General features: G+C 47.3%; 1 protein-coding gene across 6 annotated transcripts in view; it reads left to right on the top strand.

The window, feature by feature from the left end:
* Positions 1–21,499, top strand: part of PIP5K1C (phosphatidylinositol-4-phosphate 5-kinase type 1 gamma) — a 336,412-nt gene that overhangs the window by 6,858 nt on the left and 308,055 nt on the right. For all 6 annotated transcript variants that reach the window (XM_063914840.1, XM_063914837.1, XM_063914838.1 and 3 more), the window contains one exon: positions 4,062–4,148. In XM_063914840.1, coding sequence (XP_063770910.1) covers positions 4,062–4,148 — 87 coding nt within the window. The remainder of the gene's footprint in view (positions 1–4,061; positions 4,149–21,499) is intronic.

The following is a 21,499-nucleotide window of genomic DNA, read 5'->3' as shown; positions in this document are numbered from 1 at the left end:
TCGGTCAAAGCTTTCCAGCCTCCCAGCATGAACGGGCCCGTCCAATTATCCCCGCCTCCTGGCTCAGGCAAATCATTTTTTTGTTTAGTGCAGCAGGAGCCGGACCATGGTCAGAGGGCCGCTGGTTTTAAGCAGCCCTAAGCTTTCTTATTTTATTGTTATAGTCTTACTATTTTTCTGAGCAGTCTTTCTAAACCGTGTCTTATACATACCTTAGAAAGAGTCGCTCCAACAACTCTACGCTGGGTTGTGACAATGCTTACCCACGAGTACAGTGCTATTTTGGCGGGTATCTGTGTCGGATATACTAGCAGGTCCAGCAGACGTTACCAAGCTGTGGCTGGAGCACGCGGAGAAGGTAAGGCATCGGTTCCGCTTAGAAGGGAAATATGGACACAGCCGCACTCTTGACGCAGGCTACCATCTCGGGTGCACCAGCGCTAGACCTTAGGGATCATAGGCACCAGGAATAGTATGAGGCCGCGATCCCTATGGTTGATGTCAGCAGCGGGGAGTCAGACGATCTCCTGGTCCCCCCCGCGGTTCATGACAAGTTTCCTTCTAGCCTCCCGCCATGAACTGTTTCTCGCTTCCGCCTCGAATGCTGTACACGAAGAAGACCCGGTCGCAGCATAGGCGGCTGTGTGACTTGTGCATCTGTGTTCACTATAGGTTCATGGAGCGGCAGTGTACACTAGTAGCGTCTGGATCCACTCGGCGTTTGCTAACGTATTGATTGGTCCTGGAAGCGAGGTGAGTCTACTTTTATCCCACTCTACTGAGTATGGGTAATACAGCACTAAGGTGGTCATTCCGAGTTGTTCGCTCGTTGCCGATTTTCGCTATGCTGCGATTTGCTGCTAAATGCGCATGTGCATGGTGCGCAGCGCACATGTGCTTAGTTATTTAACTAAAAACTTAGCAGTTTTGCTGTTGTTCGTGCGGCGCTTTTCAGACGCACTGCTGATCGGTGAGTGATTGACAGGAAAGGGGTGTTTCTGGGTGGTAACTGAGCGTTTTCCGGGAGTGTGCTAAAAAACGCAGGCATGTCAGGCAAAAACGCAGGAGTATCTGGAGAAACAGGGGAGTGGCTGGCCGAATGCAGGGCGTGTTTGTGACGTCAAACCAGGAACTAAACGGACTGAGCTGATCGCAATCTAGGAGTTGGTCTGGAGCTACTCAGAAACTACAAGGAATTATTTAGTAGCAGTTCTGCTAATCTTTCGTTCACTATTTTGCTATGCTAATATACACTCCTAGAGGGTGGCGGCCTAGCGTGTTCAATATTGCTAAAAGCAGCTAGCGAGCGCACAACTCTGAATGACCACCTAAGTCTCTATCTACCTTTTTGAGTATGAATACTTAGATAAGTGCATATGAGTCTGTATACATTTACTGTTTCTTTCGCAATGTGTCTGAATACAGTAGATCAGTTTAAATATGATTCAGTAATATGTTCTCTTACATACTTGAAATGTAGTTGATGTGCTCATATTGCTTGTTATACTAATGTATAACATGTGACAGACTGCTAGTGCGTTTGCTGACTCTTCTATATTCAACCATCAGGGAGGAACTCGTAGCCGAAAAGTGATGAAGGAGGTAAGTCACGTACTAAAGCGGGCAGAACTTCATCATCCAGCCTTGTCCGCAGTGTTCGTTCCGGGAGTCCTAAACTGGGAAGCGGACTTTCTCAGTCGACACGCCATTCAGGCAAGCGAATGGTCTCTACACCCGTAGGTCTTCCAGACAAGTGGGGGTTGCCAGAGTTAGATCTCATGGCGTCCCGTCTGAACAACCAAGTTCTCGCATACGAGTCAAGAACAAAGGATCCCAGAGCGATCTTTGTGGATGGCCTGTCAGCGAGATGGAATTTTGTGTTTCCTCCAATCACCCTATTACCCTGGGTGGTGAGAAAGATAGATAAAGAAAGGGAATGGTGCCATGATACAAATAGCTCTGGCTTGGCCCAGAAAGCATTGGTACACAGATCTGCAGAGACTGTCGATGGATGCTCCACTTCTGCTCCCTCAACGTCCAGATCTACTGATGCAGGGTCCTTGTTATCACAGACATCTGGATCGAATGTCTTTGATGGCGTGGCTCTTGAAACCTCTATCCTGAAGTCAAGCGGATTCTCACAACAGGTAATTCAAACAATGCTCAGAGCAAGGAAACCTTCCTCTTCTCGCATTTATCACCGAATATGGCAAACCTATGTTCATTGGTGCAGTAAACTGAAAATGGACCCAAAGCCTTTCAGAGTTTCCAGGGTCTTGGCATTCCTTCAGGCAGGAATGGATAAAGGTTTGAAGGTGGTTTCCTTGAGAGTGCAAATGTCGGCATTGACTGTATGGTTCCAAAAGAAAATTGCCAACTTACAGGATGTGCGTACTTTTTACCAGGGTATGCTGCGCATTCAACCTCCTTTTGTTCTTCCTATAGTGCCTTGGGACATAAGTCTAGTCCTGAAAGCCCTTCAAGTTGCCCCATTTAACCCAGTTAATAAAGTGGATCTTAAATGGTTGACAGCTAAAGTTCTCTTTATACTGGCTATGGCATCAGCTAGAAGAGTATCAGATTTGGGGGCGTTATCATGTCGTTCCCCATTTCTGTTTTTTTTTAAATCCAGATAAAGCAGTTCTCAGAACTAGATCTGGGTATCTTCTGAAGGTGGTGTCTAAATTCCACCTTAATGAAGAAATTGTAGTCCTGGCTTTCCAGGTACCGGCTTTTCTGCGGGAGATGCATCGCTGGACATGGTCCGTGCATTAAGGATCTACGTGTTTCGTACCAGTGCCATCAGAAAGACGGATTCTCTCTTCATTCTCTACGGATTTCACAAGAGAGGATGGCCTGCTACTAAACAGACTCTGGCAAGATGGCTTCGGATGACTATATTTTGGGAGCATATTCTCAAGCTGATTTCCCTGTTCGGCTAATGTCTCTGCTCACTCTACTTGTAAGGTAGGTCCATCATGGGCAGCACAACGTGGTGCTTTAGCAGAACAGATATGTAAGGCAGCCACATGGTCTTCCATTAACACATTCATTAGACATTATGCATTGGATACCTTTTGCCGCTCATGACGCTGAATTCGGGCAAAGGATTCTTCTGTCCAATCGGGAGTGTCCTCACAACTAAAGTGCTTTGGGAAATTCCATTGTTATCCTGTGGATAACCTGTGGACCCTGCCGGAGAAATATACGTTAGGAGAAATACCGTTATCAACGGTAAATTCTTACCATAATTCCCCAGGATCCACCCTGACGCGCCTTATTTGAGGATCCTTTTACTCACTAACCTCTTCCTCTTTGTACGGAAGGGTGTGCGTGTGTGTTCTTATCGCCTGTTTAGGGCTATCTATGATGCTTCTGCCTTGATCTTTGGAATACAACTGATTTGCCTGAGCCAGGAGGCGGGGATATATGGACGGGCACATTGCATGCTGGGAGGCCAGAAAGCTTTGATCGATTGGTGCAAATCTGCTGTCGCTTCATCATATCCCATTGTTATCCTGTGGACTTAGGAGAAATACCGTTATCAACGATAAGTTCTTACCATAACATATATTTCCCTTGGTTTTTACATGTTTTCTCTAGATCAGTAAATTTTAAATCTTTACTTTAATAAAGTGGTTCCCAGACTGAGTTCTGGGTCACCCTGTGGTGCATCAGGGCACTTGCAGAGGTGCTCTGGGTTGGTGGTCCAGGACCAATTCAAATTATTTATGGTCAATCTAATAGGTAAAACCACTGCTTGTGGCTTCCCATCATAAATTACTTGGACAGACAGAGGGAAATCCTGCCCCTCACCACATAACTGAACCTAAGGATAACACAATTTGCTTAATGGTTTTCCTGAATTTCACAACAAAAAATATTGGCCTGGGAGTACTGTTAACAAAATTCTGATACTCTAGGGTGCTTAGATTGAAAAAAGTTTGGGAACTACTGCCTTTAGCATTAAATTACTTTCCTAGTTTAACTTTTTTGTGTGTCTCCTGTACTATTTTTTGACTACCCCTTCTTCCTTTTTTTTTTCCCCCCTTTTATAACAGGTCTCCTCATTGTCTGGGCAGCCTGGAGCCGGTAAAAAAATTGGGCATCGTGGAGTTGATGCTTCAGGAGAAACAACATATAAAAAGGTAAACCGATTACAGCTAAGAAACATAAAAGTTAATTATTCGTCTGGTAGATATTCATAATATTATACTGAATCATGCCCCTGTCTCACTAGGCCTGGCTCATCTGAACATGTGCCATATGGACTGTATCTTGTGGTTTCCTCATTATTTGGCTCAGTCAGAGGATTTAAAATCCTATCCCCCTACAACACTGGGCAAATTATGTAGATGATAATGGAGAATTTGGGGTTCACCCCATCCTTTTATTGAACGCTTCTAAGGCGGTAATGTGGGGCCGCATCATTATATTATTATATGGCACGTAAAAAAAAAGGAGGCCAAGGCTACTTATAATGCACTAAGATCAGCAATGTTAAACTCATATTGGGTATATTTTACCAACTCATCTGAGGAAATGATGGTGGTTTATAAACAAGCACATCAGCAGCTTAAGACTTTTCAAGTAACACAAGTGAAACATTCTTTAGAATACACGAAAAATAAATATTACCGATGGGGGTAATACAGCTGTCAAAACTGCACAGGAAGTGTCATGTAATGTAAAGTTCCAAGATATTGCTGCCTAATTTAAGGATTATTTTGAAACTTTATTTAGATCATCTTCTATAGATTCTGTAGCCCAGGATAGTCTGCTTACTGAAACTCTAATGCCAAGGTTAACATTAGAAGAAAGAGATGTTCTGGCAGGCAGCATTGCCATGGAGGATATTAATTGGGCAGTCTTGCATCTAACCCATGGTAAACCCTAATGGCCTCCTGGGGGACTGTTATCTTTTGTGCAACCTTATATTGCTCCAGCGCTATTGGAGCTCTATAAGGCCATGCACGAGAAGAGAACTCCTAACCCTTCTGCTTACATGATACTACTCCTAAAGTCTGAGACGGATACAAGCTTGCTGTCCTCTTATTGGCCCATTAGTCTATTGTATACAGACTATAAGTTACTAGCAAAAATCATTGCAGCGTGGCTTCAAAATATACTTAACAGAACATCAGCTGGGCTTCACCAAGGGATGCCATGCATTGAGTGGTAATAGTGGCATCCCATAACTTCTAGTGATCAGAATATATTATTGAGCCTAGATGCTAATAATAAGAATTTACTTACCGATAATTCTATTTCTCATAGTCCGTAGTGGATGCTGGGGACTCCGTAAGGACCATGGGGAATAGCGGCTCCGCAGGAGACTGGGCACATCTAAAGAAAGCTTTAGGACTATCTGGTGTGCACTGGCTCCTCCCCCTATGACCCTCCTCCAAGCCTCAGTTAGGATACTGTGCCCGGACGAGCGTACACAATAAGGAAGGATTTTGAATCCCGGGTAAGACTCATACCAGCCACACCAATCACACCGTATAACCTGTGATCTGAACCCAGTTAACAGCATGATAACAGAGGAGCCTCTGAAAGATGGCTCACAACAATAATAACCCGATTTTTGTAACAATAACTATGTACAAGCATTGCAGACAATCCGCACTTGGGATGGGCGCCCAGCATCCACTACGGACTACGAGAAATAGAATTATCGGTAAGTAAATTCTTATTTTCTCTAACGTCCTAAGTGGATGCTGGGGACTCCGTAAGGACCATGGGGATTATACCAAAGCTCCCAAACGGGCGGGAGAGTGCGGATGACTCTGCAGCACCAATGAGAGAACTCCAGGTCCTCCTCAGCCAGGATATCAATTTTGTATAATTTTACAAACGTATTTGCTCCTGACCAAGTAGCTGCTCGGCAAAGTTGTAAAGCCGAGACCCCTCGGGCAGCCGCCCAAGATGAACCCACCTTCCTTGTGGAGTGGGCTTCAGGGCCCTGACAACGTCTAGCAACTTGGAGTCCTCCAAGTCCCTAGTAGCCGCAGGCACCACAAATAGGTTGGTTCAGGTGAAACGCTGAAACCACCTTAGGGAGAAACTGAGGCCGATTCCTCAATTCCGCCCTGTCCGAATGGAACATCAGATAAGGGCTTTTTCAGGATAAAGCCGCCAATTCTGACACGCGCCTGGCCCAGGCCAGGGCCAACAGCATGACCACTTTCCATGTGAGATATTTTAACTCCACAGATTTAAGTGGTTCAAACCAATGTGACTTTTGGAACCCAAAACTACATTGAGATCCCAAAGTGCCACTGGAGGCACAAAAGGAGGCTGTATATGCAGTACCCCTTTTACAAACGTCTGAACTTCAGGGACTGAAGCTAGTTCTTTTTGGAAGAAAATTGACAGGGCCGAAATTTGAACCTTAATGGACCCCAATTTCAGGCCCATAGACACTCCTGTTTGCAGGAAATGTAGGAATCGACCCAGTTGAATTTCCACCGTCTGGCCTTACTGGCCTCGCACCACGCAACATATTTTCGCCAATTGCGGTGATAATGTTTTTGCGGTTACATCCTTCCTGGCTTTGATCAGGATAGGGATGACTTCATCCGGAATGCCTTTTTTCCTTCAGGATCCGGCGTTCAACCGCCATGCCGTCAAACGCAGCCGCGGTAAGTCTTGGAACAGACAGGGTCCTTGCTGGAGCAGGTCCCTTCTTAGAGGTAGAGGCCACGGATCCTCCGTGAGCATCTCTTGAAGTTCCGGTTACCAAATCCTTCTTGGCCAATCCGGAGCCACGAATATAGTGCTTACTCCTCTCCATCTTATCAATCTCAGTACCTTGGGTATGAGAGGCATAGGAGGGAACACATACCCTGACTGGTACACCCACGGTGTTACCAGAGCGTCTACAGCTATTGCCTGAGGGTCCCTGGACCTGGCGCAATACCTGTCGAGTTTTTCCCAACGGTTTATAATCATGTGGAAGACTTCTGGGTGAAGTCCCCACTCTCCCGGGTGGAGGTCGTGCTGAGGAAGTCTGCTTCCCAGTTGTCCACTCCCGGAATGAATACTGCTGACCGTGCTATCACATGATTTTCCGCCCAGCGCAGAATCCTTGCAGCTTCTGCCATTGCCCTCCCGCTTCTTGTGCCACTCTGTCTGTTTACGTGGGTGACTGCCGTGATGTTGTCCGACTGGATCAACACCGGCTTTCCTTGAAGCAGAGGTCTTGCTAAGCTTAGAGCATTGTAAATGTCCCTTAGCTTCAGGATATTTATGTGAAGTGATGTCTCCAGGCTTGACCATAAGCCCTGGATATTCCTTCCCTGTGTGACTGCTCCCCAGCCTCGCAGGCTGGCATCCGTGGTTACCAGGACCCAGTCCTGAATGCCGAATCTGCGGCCCTCTAGAAGATGAGCACTCTGCAACCACCACAGGAGGGACACCCTTGTCCTTGGTGACAGGGTTATCCGCTGATGCATCTGAAGATGCGACCCGGACCATTTGTCCAGCAGGTCCCACTGGAAAGTTCTTGCGTGGAATCTGCCGAATGGGATTGCTTCGTAGGAAGCCACCATTTTACCCAGAACCCTTGTGCATTGATGCACTGAGACTTGGCTCGGTTTTAGGAGGTTCCTGACTAGCTCGGATAACTCCCTGGCTTTCTCCTCCGGGAGAAACACCTTTTTCTGGACTGTGTCCAGGATCATCCCTAGGAACAGAAGACAAGTCGTCGGAACCAGCTGCGATTTTGGAATATTGAGAATCCAACCGTGCTGCAGCAACACTACCTGAGATAGTGCTACACCGACCTCCAACTGTTCCCTGGATATTACCCTTATCAGGGAATCGTCCAAGTAAGGGATAACTAAAATTCCCTTCCTTTGAAGGAATATCATCATTTCGGCCATTACCTTGGTAAAGACCCGGGGTGCCGTGGACCATCCATACGGCAGCGTCTGAACTGATAGTGACAGTTCTGTACCATAAACCTGAAGTACCCTTGGTGAGAAGGGTAAATTTTGACATGAAGGTAAGCATCCTTGATGTCCCGAGACATCATGTAGTCCCCTTCTTCCAGGTTCGCAATCACTGCTCTGAGTGACTCAATCTTGAATTTGAACCTCTGTATGTAAGTGTTCAAAGATTTTAGATTTTAGAATCGGTCTCACCGAGCCGTCCGGCTTCGGTACCACAACAGTGTGGAATAATACCCCGTTCCCTGTTGCAGGAGGGGTATCTTGATTATCACCTGCTGGGAATACAGCTTGTGAATGGCTTCCAAAACTGTCTCCCTGTCAGAAGGAGACATCGGTAAAGCCGACTTTAGGAAACGGCGAGGGGGAGACGTCTCGAATTCTAATTTGTACCCCTGAGATATCACCTGAAGGATCCAGGGGTCTACTTGCGAGTGAGCCCACTGCGCGCTGAAATTCATTGAGACGGGCCCCCCACCGTGCCTGATTCTGCTTGTAAAGCCCCAGCGTATACTGAGGGCTTGGTAGAGGCGGGAGAGGGTTTCTGTTCCTGGGAACTGGCTGATTTCTGCAGCCTTTTTCCTCTCCCTCTGTCACGGGGCAGAAATGAGGAACCTTTTGCCCGCTTATCCACGAAAAGACTGCGCCTGATAATACGGCGTCTTCTCATGTTGAGAGGCGACCTGGGGTACAAACGTGGATTTCCCAGCTGTTGCCGTGGCCACCAGGTCTGAAAGACCGACCCCAAATAACTCCTCCCCTTAATAAGGCAATACTTCCAAATGCCGTTTGGAATACGCATCACCTGACCACTGACGTGTCCATAACCCTCTACTGGTAGAAATGGACAACGCACTTAGACTTGATGCCAGTCGGCAAATATTCCGCTGTGCATCACGCATATATAGAAATGCATCTTTCAAATGCTCTATAGGCAAAAATATACTGTCCCTATCTAGGGTATCAATATTTTCAGTCAGGGAATCCGACCACGCCAACCCAGCACTGCACATCCAGGCTGAGGCGATTGCTGGTCGCAGTATAACACCAGTATGTGTGTAAATACATTTTAGGATACCCTCCTGCTTTCTATCAGCAGGATCCTTAAGGGCGGCCATCTCAGGAGAGGATAGAGCCCTTACAAGCGTGTGAGCGCTTTATCCACCCTAGGGGGTGTTTCCCAACGCACCCTAACCTCTGGCGGGAAAGGATATAATGCCAATAACATTTTAGAAATTATCAGTTATCGGGGGAAACCCACGCATCATCACACACCTCATTTAATTTCTCAGATTCAGGAAAACTACAGGTAGTTTTTCCTCACCGAACATAATACCCCTTTTTGGTGGTACTCGTATTATCAGAAATGTGTAAAACATTTTTCATTGCCTCAATCATGTAACGTGTGGCCCTACTGGAAGTCACATTTGTCTCTTCACCGTCGACACTGGAGTCAGTATCCGTGTCGGCGTCTATATCTGCCATCTGAGGTAACGGGCGCTTTAGAGCCCCTGACGGCCTATGAGACGTCTGGACAGGCACAAGCTGAGTAGCCGGCTGTCTCATGTCAACCACTGTCTTTTATACAGAGCTGACACTGTCACGTAATTTCTTCCAACAGTTCATCCACTCAGGTGTCGACCCCCTAGGGGGTGACATCACTATTACAGGCAATCTGCTCCGTCTCCACATCATTTTTCTCCTCATACATGTCGACACAAAAGTACCGACATACAGCACACACACAGGGAATGCTCTGACAGAGGACAGGACCCCACTAGCCCTTTGGGGAGACAGAGGGAGAGTTTGCCAGCACACACCAGAGCGCTATATATATACAGGGATAACCTTATATAAGTGTTTTTCCCCTTATAGCTGCTGTATAGTTAATACTGCGCCTAATTTGTGCCCCCCTCTCTTTTTTAACCCTTTCTGTAGTGTAGTGACTGCAGGGGAGAGCCAGGGAGCTTCCCTCCAATGGAGCTGTGAGGGAAAATGGCGCCAGTGTGCTGAGGAGATAGGCTCCGCCCCCTTATCGGCGGCCTTATCTATCGTTTTTTTATGTATTTTGGCAGGGGTTAAATGCATCCATATAGCCCAGGAGCTATATGTGATGCATTTTTTGCCATCCAAGGTGTTTATTATTGCGTCTCAGGGCGCCCCCCCCAGCGCCCTGCACCCTCAGTGACCGGAGTGTGAAGTGTGCTGAGAGCAATGGCGCACAGCTGCAGTGCTGTGCGCTACCTTGTTGAAGACAGGACGTCTTCTGCCGCCGATTTTCCGGACCTCTTCTGCCTTCTGGCTCTGTAAGGGGGCCGGCGGCGCGGCTCTGGGACCCATCCAAGCTGGGCCTGTAATCGTCCCTCTGGAGCTAATGTCCAGTAGCCAAAGAAGCCCAATCCACTCTGCACGCAGGTGAGTTCGCTTCTTCTCCCCTTAGTCCCTCGATGCAGTGAGCCTGTTGCCAGCAGGTCTCACTGAAAATAAAAAACCTAAACTAAAACTTTCACTAAGAAGCTCAGGAGAGCCCCTAGTGTGCACCCTTCTCGTTCGGGCACAGAGATCTTACTGAGGCTTGGAGGAGGGTCATAGGGGGAGGAGCCAGTGCACACCAGATAGTCCTAAAGCTTTCTTTAGATGTGCCCAGTCTCCTGCGGAGCCGCTATTCCCCATGGTCCTTACGGAGTCCCCAGCATCCACTTAGGACGTTAGAGAAAAGGCATTTGAGATGGTGCTTTGGCATCATCCTTTTAAAGTATTGGAGGAGCAGGGCTTTGAGACAGGTTTTATTGATTTTGATTTCGTATGTTACTTCTATTGTAGCCTTTCAACACCATTATTTAATAAATTAAATGGTAGGGACCCCCCCCCCCCCCCCCTTCTCTCTTTGCATAGAGGTACCTGAGAGGGATGTCCCCTGTTCACTGTATTTAATCTGGCACTGGACCCCTTATGGAGAGCACTTCAGAATTGTGTTTTTTTTCAGGGTATAAAAACTGGCAGAGCCGAAATTTGGTTCTCTTGACCAAAGTGGACGTACAGCAAATTAATACTATAATTTTAAAATTTATTTGGAAGCAGGAGTCTCTTCCGTATTTCTCTGATGAAATTATACCAACCCAAGTCTTACAGGGTTATACATTTCCCAGATGTAGTGGCCTATAACCATGCAGCTTTGTTAAGACATTTGCGTGACTGGCTTCAAAAGGATAACGTATGCAGTCAGGTCCATAAATATTGGGACATCGACACAATTATCATATTTAGGGCTCTATACAACACCACAATGGATTTGAAATGAAACAAGCAAGATATGCTTTAACTGCAGACTTTCTGCTTTAATTTAAGGGTATTTACATCCAAATCAGGTGAACGCTGTAGGAATTACAACTGTTTTCTATATATGCCTCCCGCTTTTTAAGGTACCAGCTAATGGCAGAGGTTCCCAAACTGCGTGCCGTGGCTCCCTGGGGTGCCTCGGGACACTTGCAGGGGTGCCCTGGGTTGGTGGTCCAGGACCAATTCAAATTATTCATGGTCAATATAATAGGTAAAACCAGTGCTGCTGGCTGCCAGTCATAAAATATGTGGCCAAACAGAAGCAAATCTTGTCCCTCACCACACAACTGACCCTAAGGATGACATATAAACGCGATCTACTTAATGTAACATTTCTTTCTAAATTTCTCAATAAGAAATTTTTGGCCTAGGGGGTACCGTGAAAAAAATTCTGATATTCTAGGGCGCCGTGATTCAAAAAAGTTTGGAAACCACTGGGCTAGATTAACTGCCGTGTGCAGCACTGACAGCAGCTTGATAGTCTGAACTGTTTTAGACACACGTCTGGTAGCCCCCAGGTTCATTTTGACGGTGAGGCTGCTCCACTGTAGCGTGTTGGCCGGCCTTCACGCACCTTCGTAGCCAATGTTCACCTCTTGCATCAATGGCACGTGGTGTTCCGCATTTTCCAAGTCTTTTATTCGCAGTGGTGTCATTTGTCCAGTCACAATACACCTTTACCACAGCAGCACGCGAACATTTCACAAACTGCACTGTTCCAGAAATATTGCCATCCTTGGCCCAAACGCCGATAATCATCCCTTTTGCCAACTCCGTCAAATTGCCCCTTTTATCCATGGCTGCAACAAGTGATATCTCTGCAGGTGGCCTATCGTACACCTTATATACCCACCAAGCCAGTGCACAACATGTGACATACTTCATGGGCTATGCGCTACTGACGTCAAATGTAGGAGGTGGCTATAATAATGTGACTCGACCGTGTATAATGATCTGTTTCTTAATATCTATCATAATGCTTTTTTCTCTGACGTCCTAGTGGATGCTGGGAACTCCGTAAGGACCATGGGGAATAGACGGGCTCCGCAGGAGACTGGGCACTCTAAGAAAGATTTAGTATTACTGGTGTGCACTGGCTCCTCCCTCTATGCCCCTCCTCCAGACCTCAGTTAGAATCTGTGCCCGGCCAGAGCTGGGTGCTCCTAGTGGGCTCTCCTGCGCTTACTAGTAAAGAAAGTATTTATTAGGTTTTTTATTTTCAGTGAGCTTCTGTTGGCAACAGACTCACTGCTACGTGGGACTAAGGGGAGAGAAGCAAACCTACCTGCTTGCAGCTAGCTTGTGCTTCTTAGGCTACTGGACACCATTAGCTCCAGAGGGTTCGAACACAGGCACCTGTCCTCGATCGTCCGTTCCCGGAGCCGCGCCGCCGTCCCCCTCGCAGAGCCAGAAGAACAGAAGCTTGAAGACAACGAAATCGGCGGCAGAAGACTCCTGTCTACATTTAAGGTAGCGCACAGCACCGCAGCTGTGCGCCATTGCTCCCAGCGCACTTACACACTCCGGTCACTGTAGGGTGCAGGGCGCTGGGGGGGTGGCGCCCTGGGCAGCAATTGAAGTACCTTTTGGCAATAAAAATACATATATACAGTCTGGCACTGTATATATGTAAAACCCCCCGCCATTTTTTCACAGAAAGCGGGACAGAAGCCCGCCGCTGAGGGGGCAGGGCCTTCTTCCTCAGCACACCAGCGCCATTTTCTATTCACAGCTCCGCTGGAAAGAAGCTCCCCAGGCTCTCCCCGGCAGTATCCTGATACACAAAGGGTGAAAAGAGGGGGGGGGGGGGGGGATACATAAATGTTGGCGCAAATTTGTATATACAGCAGCTACTGGGTAAACACTGAGTTGTAGTGTAATCCCTGGGTTATATAGCGCTGGGGTGTGTGCTGGCATACGCTCTCTCTGTCTCTCCAAAGGGCCTTGTGGGGGAACTGTCGTTAAATAGAGCATCCCCTGTGTGTGTGGTGTGTCGGTACGCGTGTGTCGACATGTCTGAGGTAAAAGGCTCCCCTAAGGAGGAGATAGAGAAAATATGTGTGTGAGAGGGTGTCTCTGTCGTCAACGCCGACACCTGTTTGGATATGTGTAAGTGCTGAGGTGAATTTATTGCACAAAAGATTAGAGAACAGACAGGAAATCTACCCATGTCTGTCCCTATGTCGCAGAGACCTTCAGAGTCTCACAATGATCACTATTCAAAATAATACACACTGATATCGACACGGAGTTTGACTCCAGTGTCGACTACGATAATGCAAAGTTACAGCCAAAATGGCTGAAAGGTATTCAATATATGATTATTGCAATAAAAGATGATTTGCATATCACTGATGACTCATGTCCCTGACACAAGGGTACACATGTTTAAGGGGAAGAAAGCTGAGGTAAATTTCCCTCCTCTCATGAGGAAAAAGGGCGGGAATATCCAGACAAGAAACTGCAGCTTCCCACAAGGAATTCTCAGGCAGTATCCTTTCCCCACTAGGGCCAGGATGTGATGGGAATCTTCCCCTAGGGTGTCACGTTTGCCCAGACTGTAGCACTAGCTGTTCTCAGGGATCCTGCAGATAGCGTGCACATTCTAGTACACTACTCAGACCGGCGATTGTGTCGGCATGGGTTTATAGCGCTGTGGCAGCGTGGACAGGTACCTTATCAGCAGAGATTGAGACCCTAGTATGCATATAGATATATATAGAGATATATATATTAAAGATGCTGTCTTAAGAGATGTGTGTGTGTATATGTATGTATGTGTGTGTGTGTGTGTGTATGTGTGTGTATATATATATATATATATATATATATATATACATACATACATACATACATACATACATACATACATACATACATATACAATGCCATTTAGTAACACATCACAAACTGGTTCTCTGTGCAAATTCAGCAATTTGTGCCATCACAAACGGGTTAATTGTGCAAATTCAGCAATTAGTAAAACATGATTATTGTAGTATCAGGTATCTCACACGTCCTGTGTACACTGGGGATATGCATCCTACCCAGCCGAGTCTCCCCAGGGTAGGATATATATATATATATATATATATATATATAAATATATATAAAACATGCCCAAAGAGACATGAGTATACTGGGTCCTAGAGTCAAAGCTATGTCGATTTCTGCTTGACGTGTCCTGTAGAATATGCAATGGACAGATGATGCCGACTTAAGAGGCATATGGAAGGCTGAGGATTGTGTGGAGAAGGGTTCTCGGACCTGGTCTCCACAACTATAGCTGGTAATTCTGATATTTGCCTTATATTCCTGCACAGCCTAGGAAAGCACGACATTATCAAATGCAGCCTTTCAAATAAAGAAACAAGAAAGTCCGAGGTGCGTCCTTTCTTGCCAGAGGTGGGGGCAGAGGAAAGAAGCGGCACAACACAGCTAGTTCCCAGGAACAGAAGTCCTCCCCGGCCTCTACAAAAATCCACCGCATGTCGCTGGGGCTCCACAGGCGGAGCTGGGCCTGGTGGGGGCACGCCTTCGTAAGTTCAGCCACAAGTGGGTTCACTCCCTGTTAGATCCCTGGGCAATAGTTATTGTGTCTCAGGGATACAAGCTGGATTTTGAGAAGATGCCTCCTCACCGACGGCCCTGCCGGCTTCCCCCCACGAGAGGGAAACAGTGTTAACTGCAATTCACAAATTGTATCTTCACCAGGTGGTGGTCAAGGTTTCCCTCCTTCAACAAGGAGGGGGTTATTATTCGACCATGTTATAGTCCCGTATCCTGACTGTTCGGTCGGACCCATATTGAATTTAAAATCCCTGAACATGTACCTGAAAAGGTTCAAGTTCAAGTTGGAATCGCTAAGAGCGGTTATTGCAAGCCTGAAAGGTGACTCGGGACATAAAGGATGCATACCTTCAGGTCCTCATTTATCCACCTCATCAGGCGTACCTCAGAATTACGGTACGGGATTGTCATTACCAATTTCAGAGGTTGCCGTTTGGTCTCTCCACTGCCTTGAGAATGTTCACCAAGGTAATGGCGGAAATGATGGTGCTCCTGCGGAAGCAAGGTGTCACTATTATCACGTACTTGGACGATCTCCTCATAAAAGCGAGATCAAGAGAGCAGTTGCTGAACAGCGTATCACTTTCTCTGGAAGTATAACGGCAACACGGCTGGATTCTATATATTCCAAAGTCGCAGTGGGTACTTACAGCTCATCTGCTTCTCCTAGGCATGATCCTAGACACAGACCAGAAAAGGGTTATCTCCCGATAGAGAGAGCTCAGAAGCTCGTGACACTGGTCAGGAATCTATTAAAACCAAAACAGGGGTCAGTGCATCACTGCACTCGAGTCCTGGGAAGGAGGGTGGCCTCATACGAGGCCATTCCCTTCGGCAGGTTCCATACGAGGTCCTTCCAATGAGACTTACTGGACAAATGGTCCGGATCACATCTTCAGATGCATCGGTTAATCACCCTGTCCCCCAGGGCCAGGGTGTCTCTTCTGTGGTGGCTGCAGAGTGCTCATCTTCTCGAGGGCCGCAGGTGCGTCATACAGGACTGGGTCCTGGTGACCACGGATGCAAGCCTCCGCGGATGGGGGGCAGTCACTCAGGGAAGAAACTTCCAAGGGCTGTGGTCAAGTCAGGAGACTTGTCTGCACATAAATATACTGGAACTAAGGGCCATATACAACGCCCTGAGTCAAGCGGAGCCCCTGCTTCGAGACCAACCAGTGCTGATTCAGTCAGACAACATCACGGCGGTCGCCCATGTAAACCGCCAGGGCGGCACAAGAAGCAGGGTGGCAATGGCGGAAGCCACAAAGATTCTTCGTTGGGCGGAGAATCACGTACAAGCACTGTCAGCAGTGTTCATTCCGGGAGTGGACAACTGGGAAGCAGATTTCCTCAGCAGACACGACCTCCACCAGGGGGAGTGGGGACTTCATCAAGAAGTCTTCACACATATTGCAAATCGGTGGGAACTGCCACAAGTGGACATGATGGCGTCCCACCTCAACAAAAAGCTAAAATGATATTGCGCCAGGTCAAGGGACCCTCAGGCGATAGCTGTGGATGCGCTAGTGACACCGTGGGTGTTCCAGTCGGTATATGCGTTTCCTCCTCTTCCTCTCATACAAAAGGGGCTGAGAATTGTAAGAAAAAGAGGAGTGAGAACAATACTCATTGTTCCGGATTGGCCAAGAAGGACTTGGTACCTGGAACTGCAAGAAATGCGCACAGAGGACCCATGGCCTCTGCCTCTCAGACAGGACCTGCTGCAACAAGGGCCCTGTCTGTTCCAAGACTTACCGCGGCTGCGTTTGACGGCATGGCGGTTGAACGCCGGATCCTAGCGGTAAAAGGCATTCCGGATGAAGTTATTCCTACGCTGATAAAGGCTAGGAAGGACGTGACAGCAAAGCATTATCACCGTATATGGCGAAAATATGTTGCTTGGTGTGAGGCCAGGACGGCCCCTACAGAGGAATTCCAGCTGGGTCGATTCCTGCACTTCCTACAGTCAGGAGTGTCTATGAGCCTAAAATTAGGGTCCATAAGGGTCCAGATTTCGGCCCTATCAGTTTTCTTTCAAAAAGAACTGGCTTCACTGCCTGAGGTTCAGACGTTTGTTAAGGGAGTGCTGCATATTCAGCCCCCTTTTGTGCCACCAGTGGCACCTTGGGATCTTAACGTTGTGTTGGATTTCCTGAAATCCCACTGGTTTGAGCCACTTAAGACCGTGGAACTAAAGTATCTCACGTGGAAAGTGGTCATGCTGTTGGCCTTAGCATCGGCTAGGCGTGTGTCAGAATTGGCGGCTTTGTCATGTAAAAGCCCCTATCTGATCTTCCATATGGACAGGGCAGAATTGCGGACTCGTCCCCAATTTCTCCCAAAGGTGGTATCATCGTTTCATTTGAACCAACCTATTGTCGTGCCTGCGGCTACTCGGGACTTGGAGGACTCCAAGTTGCTGGACGTAGTCAGGGCTTTGAAAATATATGTTTCCAGAACGGCTGGAGTCAGGAAGACTGACTCGCTGTTTATCCTGCATGCACCCAACAAGCTGGGTGCTCCTGCTTCAAAGCAAATTATTGCTCGCTAGATCTGTAGCACGATTCAGCTGGCTCATTCTGCGGCTGGATTGCCGCATCCAAAATCAGTAAAAGCCCATTCCACAAGGAAGGTGGGCTCTTCTTGGGCGGCTGCCCGAGGGGCTCGGCTTTACAGCTTTGCCGAGCGGCTACTTGGTCGGGTTCAAACACCTTTGCAAAGTTCTACAAGTTTGATACCCTGGCTGAGGAGGACCTTGTGTTTGCTCATTCGGTGCTGCAGAGTCATCCGCACTCTCCCGCCCGTTTGGGAGCTTTGGTATAATCTCCATGGTCCTTACCGAGTTCCCAGCATCCACTAGGACGTCAGAGAAAATAAGAATTTACTCACCGGTAATTCTATTTCTCGTAGTCCGTAGTGGATGCTGGGCGCCCGTCCCAAGTGTGGACTTTCTGCAATACGTGTATATAGTTATTGCTTAAATAAGGGTTATTGTTATGAGCCATCCGTTGAGTGAGGCTCAGTTGTTGTTCATACTGTTAACTGGGTAAAGTTATCACAAGTTGTACGGTGTGGCTGGTATGAGTCTTACCCTGGATTCCAAAAATCCTTTCCTTGTAATGTCAGCTCTTCCGGGCACAGTTTCCCCAACTGAGGTCTGGAGGAGGGGCATAGAGGGAGGAGCCAGTGCACACCAGATAGTACCTAATCCTTCCTTTCTTTCTTTAGAGTGCCCAGTCTCCTGCGGAGCCCGTCTATTCCCCATGGTCCTTACGGAGTTCCCAGCATCCACTACGGACTACGAGAAATAGAATTACCGGTGAATAAATTGTTTTTTTTTTTTTTATCTTCAATTAGACATTATATGGAGTGTCACGATTGGCCACCAGATTCTCCGGATACGTCAATCTGAGAATCGCTGCCAGTAATTTATGGGTTACTTCAGACACAGTAGTTGCCACTACCAAAGGGATTTGGGGTAATATTGCTTCTTTTGGCCCTTTTGGTTCTGCTCACAGTATACACTTTTTCAAAATCCGTAGCATAGGCCTTTCAAGGCCGTCAGTCCAAGTACACAGAAAATCAGAACTAGAAATTAGGATTTAATTTCAATTATAAATTAGAGTTTACAGTTACAAAGTATATATGATTGTATTTAAAAATACAGATTATAGGAGATTTCAGAAAAAAAAATAGGAATATGTTCAGAAAATAGGATTGCTTACATCACAGGCCTAGTTTCCTGTGTGGACGAGATCAACGAACATAGGGGGTCATTCCGACCCGTTCGCACGCAGCGGTTTATCGCTGCGGTACGAACGGGTGCGGAATGCGCATGTGAGCCGACCGCAAAGAAGATTGACAAGAAGAAGGCGTTCCAGGGCGGATCCGGACCGTTTGGAGCTGTTTTTGGGGAGTGGTAAGGAAAACGCAGGCGTGTCCAGGAGAACGGAGGGCGGATGTCTGACGTCAAAGCCGGCTCCAGCATCGCAGGGATCGTCGCACAGGGTAAGTAGGTATAGGGCTGGTCGTCTTCTGCTTGAAATTTTTTTAGCTTAGCAGGACTGCACAAGCGATTGCAGCCCTGCTAAGCTAAAATACACTCCCCCATAGGCGTGTACTAGTTGATCGCAGCAAAAAGTTCTCCAGGTTTATTCACCAAGTTTTAACAGACCTGATGGCTGTTGTGCGCTGCTCCCTCTATATGGATCGCCAAGTAGATGGCTGTTAATCTGTTCAGTCGCCTCAGGAAAGTAGCTACTATTCTTCTTTTTTTTTTTTTTTTTTTTCATTCTCATCATGTTTACCTAGATGGTGCAGAATCTCCTACTCTCCGTTCCTATAATGGATTATGGGGGTAATTCAGATCTGATCGCAACAGTGCGTTTTTGCACAGCGGGCGATCAGGTACTAAATGCTTATTCACCACAATGCGCACACGCGTCGGATGACAACAACAAAGGGCATCACTAATCAGTGACTGGATGGGGCGAAAAATCAGTTTGCAAAGTGACAGGAGAAAGCCGTTTTTGGGTGGTTACTGACCGTTTACTGAGTGTCCGGAAAAACACGGGTGTGTCCAAGCGTTTCAGGGAGGGTGTCTGACGTCCAATCCGTCCCCAATCTGCCTGTTCTGATCGCACTTTAGGAGTAAGTCCTGGGCTGCGCAGAGACTGCACACAATGGATTTTTGCAGCTCTGCGTACACATGGAATCGCACACTTGCATGGCGAATTTACACTCTCCCTGGAGGCGGCGACTATACAAACTATCCACCTACGATTTCTGCATTAGCTGTCTCTGGGCCCAATTCAGACCTGATTACTGTTGTGCGTTTTTGCACAGTGGGTGATTATCAATTGACAGTGCATGCACCGCAATGCGCACGTGCGTCGCCAAACAGCGACAAGATGGTGAAAAATTTCGTTCGCACAGCAATTCGCAAGCTGATTTGACAGGAAGAGTCCATTTGGTGGTAACTGACCGTTTTCTGGAAGTGTCAGGGAAAACGCAGGCTTTCCTAAGAGTTTTCTGGGAGTGTGTGTGACGTTCGCTCCGGTCCCGATCAGCCTGCTCTTTTTGCACTATAGGAGTAAGTCCTGGGCTGCACACACTGGAAAATTAATTTGATGTGAGTGAGTTGTGAACGGATTTGCAGCTGTCTGCTGACTGAGGGACATTTTCGCACAGCGTACACATGCGATCGCACTCTTGCACAGGGCGAATTTACACACCCCTTGGGTGGCGGCTATCTGATCGCAGGACAACAAATTAGCAGCACAGCGATCAGGTCTGAATTAGGCTCTCTGCCCACATAGCACTCTGGCTTCGACAGTGGCAAGCTGATGCGGAATGCTCAGGCCAATACTGGATGGCTCGTTCGGGCCAATACTGAACTTGAAGTCTCTGAATCCATTCTTGAGTGTCTTCAAGTTCAAGATGGAACTTCATTCTGTTATTACAGGGCTGGAGACAGGAGAGTTCATTGTGTCCTTGGACATCAAGGACGCCTATCTCCATATCCCAATTTGGCTGCCTCATCAGTCATTTCTTAGGTTTGCAATAGGGGACGCCCATTATCAGTTTTGGGCTTTCTCTTTCAGCCTGTCCTCCGCTCCGTGAAGGTAATGGCTGTGATGATGGCTTAACTTCATGCTATAAGTTGATTGTTGTGGAAGATGATACCCTTACATGCCTGTTGTTATCAGTATTTCTCCTGAAGATGGATTGGGTTTATATGGTTGAGCAGCCGTACAAAAGTCTGAGCTCGCCATGCTCAATAGCATATGTCCGTTGCAGTGGTTTAAAGGGCATCGCCATTGGACTCTAGCAGTCTCACAGATGAGGATTCCAGAAGAATACTTCCTGCCTGAATTTATTTATTTGCATCTAAATTTTGGTATATGAAGAATGCTTGTTTGATCTGTGCCCTTTATTTTCAGTGAAAGGGACCGTTTATTTCACAGTATCCAGTGATATCCTAGAGAATTGTATGCTCCCGAATTTGTGGCTACAGTTTTGGGAAGGTTCTTGACTGTTTTAACCTTATGCACAATGGGGGTCATTCCGAGTTGTTCGCAATTCTGCTAAAAACGGCAGCGCGCGATAAGGCTAAAAACCGCAGTTATGCGTATGGGCCGTAGGGCGCACGCGTTAAGTACTTTCACACAAAACTATGCAATTTTCCACAGGGCCGAGCGACGCTTTTCAGTTGCTCTGCTGATCGGTGAGTGATTGACAGGAAGTGGGTGTTTCTGGGTGTTAACTGAGCGTTTTCCGGGAGTGTGCTAAAAAACGCAGGCGTGCCAGACGAAAACGCAGGAGTGGCTGGGGAAACGGGGGAGTGGCTGGTCGAACGCAGGGCGTGTTTGTGACGTCAATCCAGGAACCAAACAGTCTGCAGTGATCGCAATCTAGGAGTAGGTCTGGAGCTACTCAGAAACTGCAGGGAAATATTTATTAGCAGAACTGCTAACCTTTCGATAGCACTTCTGCTAAGTTAAGATACACTCCCAGAGGGCGGCGGCCTAGCGTTTGCAATGCTGCTAAAAGCAGCTAGCGAGCGAACAACTCGGAATATGGGCCAATGTGAAGCCTACACAGTCAAGTCCCAGAAACAATCTAACACCTTTAGGAGT

This window comes from Pseudophryne corroboree, chromosome 1, assembly GCF_028390025.1.
Source record: "Pseudophryne corroboree isolate aPseCor3 chromosome 1, aPseCor3.hap2, whole genome shotgun sequence".
NCBI lineage: Eukaryota > Metazoa > Chordata > Amphibia > Anura > Myobatrachidae > Pseudophryne > Pseudophryne corroboree.
The sequence above is the reverse complement of the archived record's forward strand: the minus strand, read 5'-3'. Positions and strand labels throughout refer to the sequence as shown.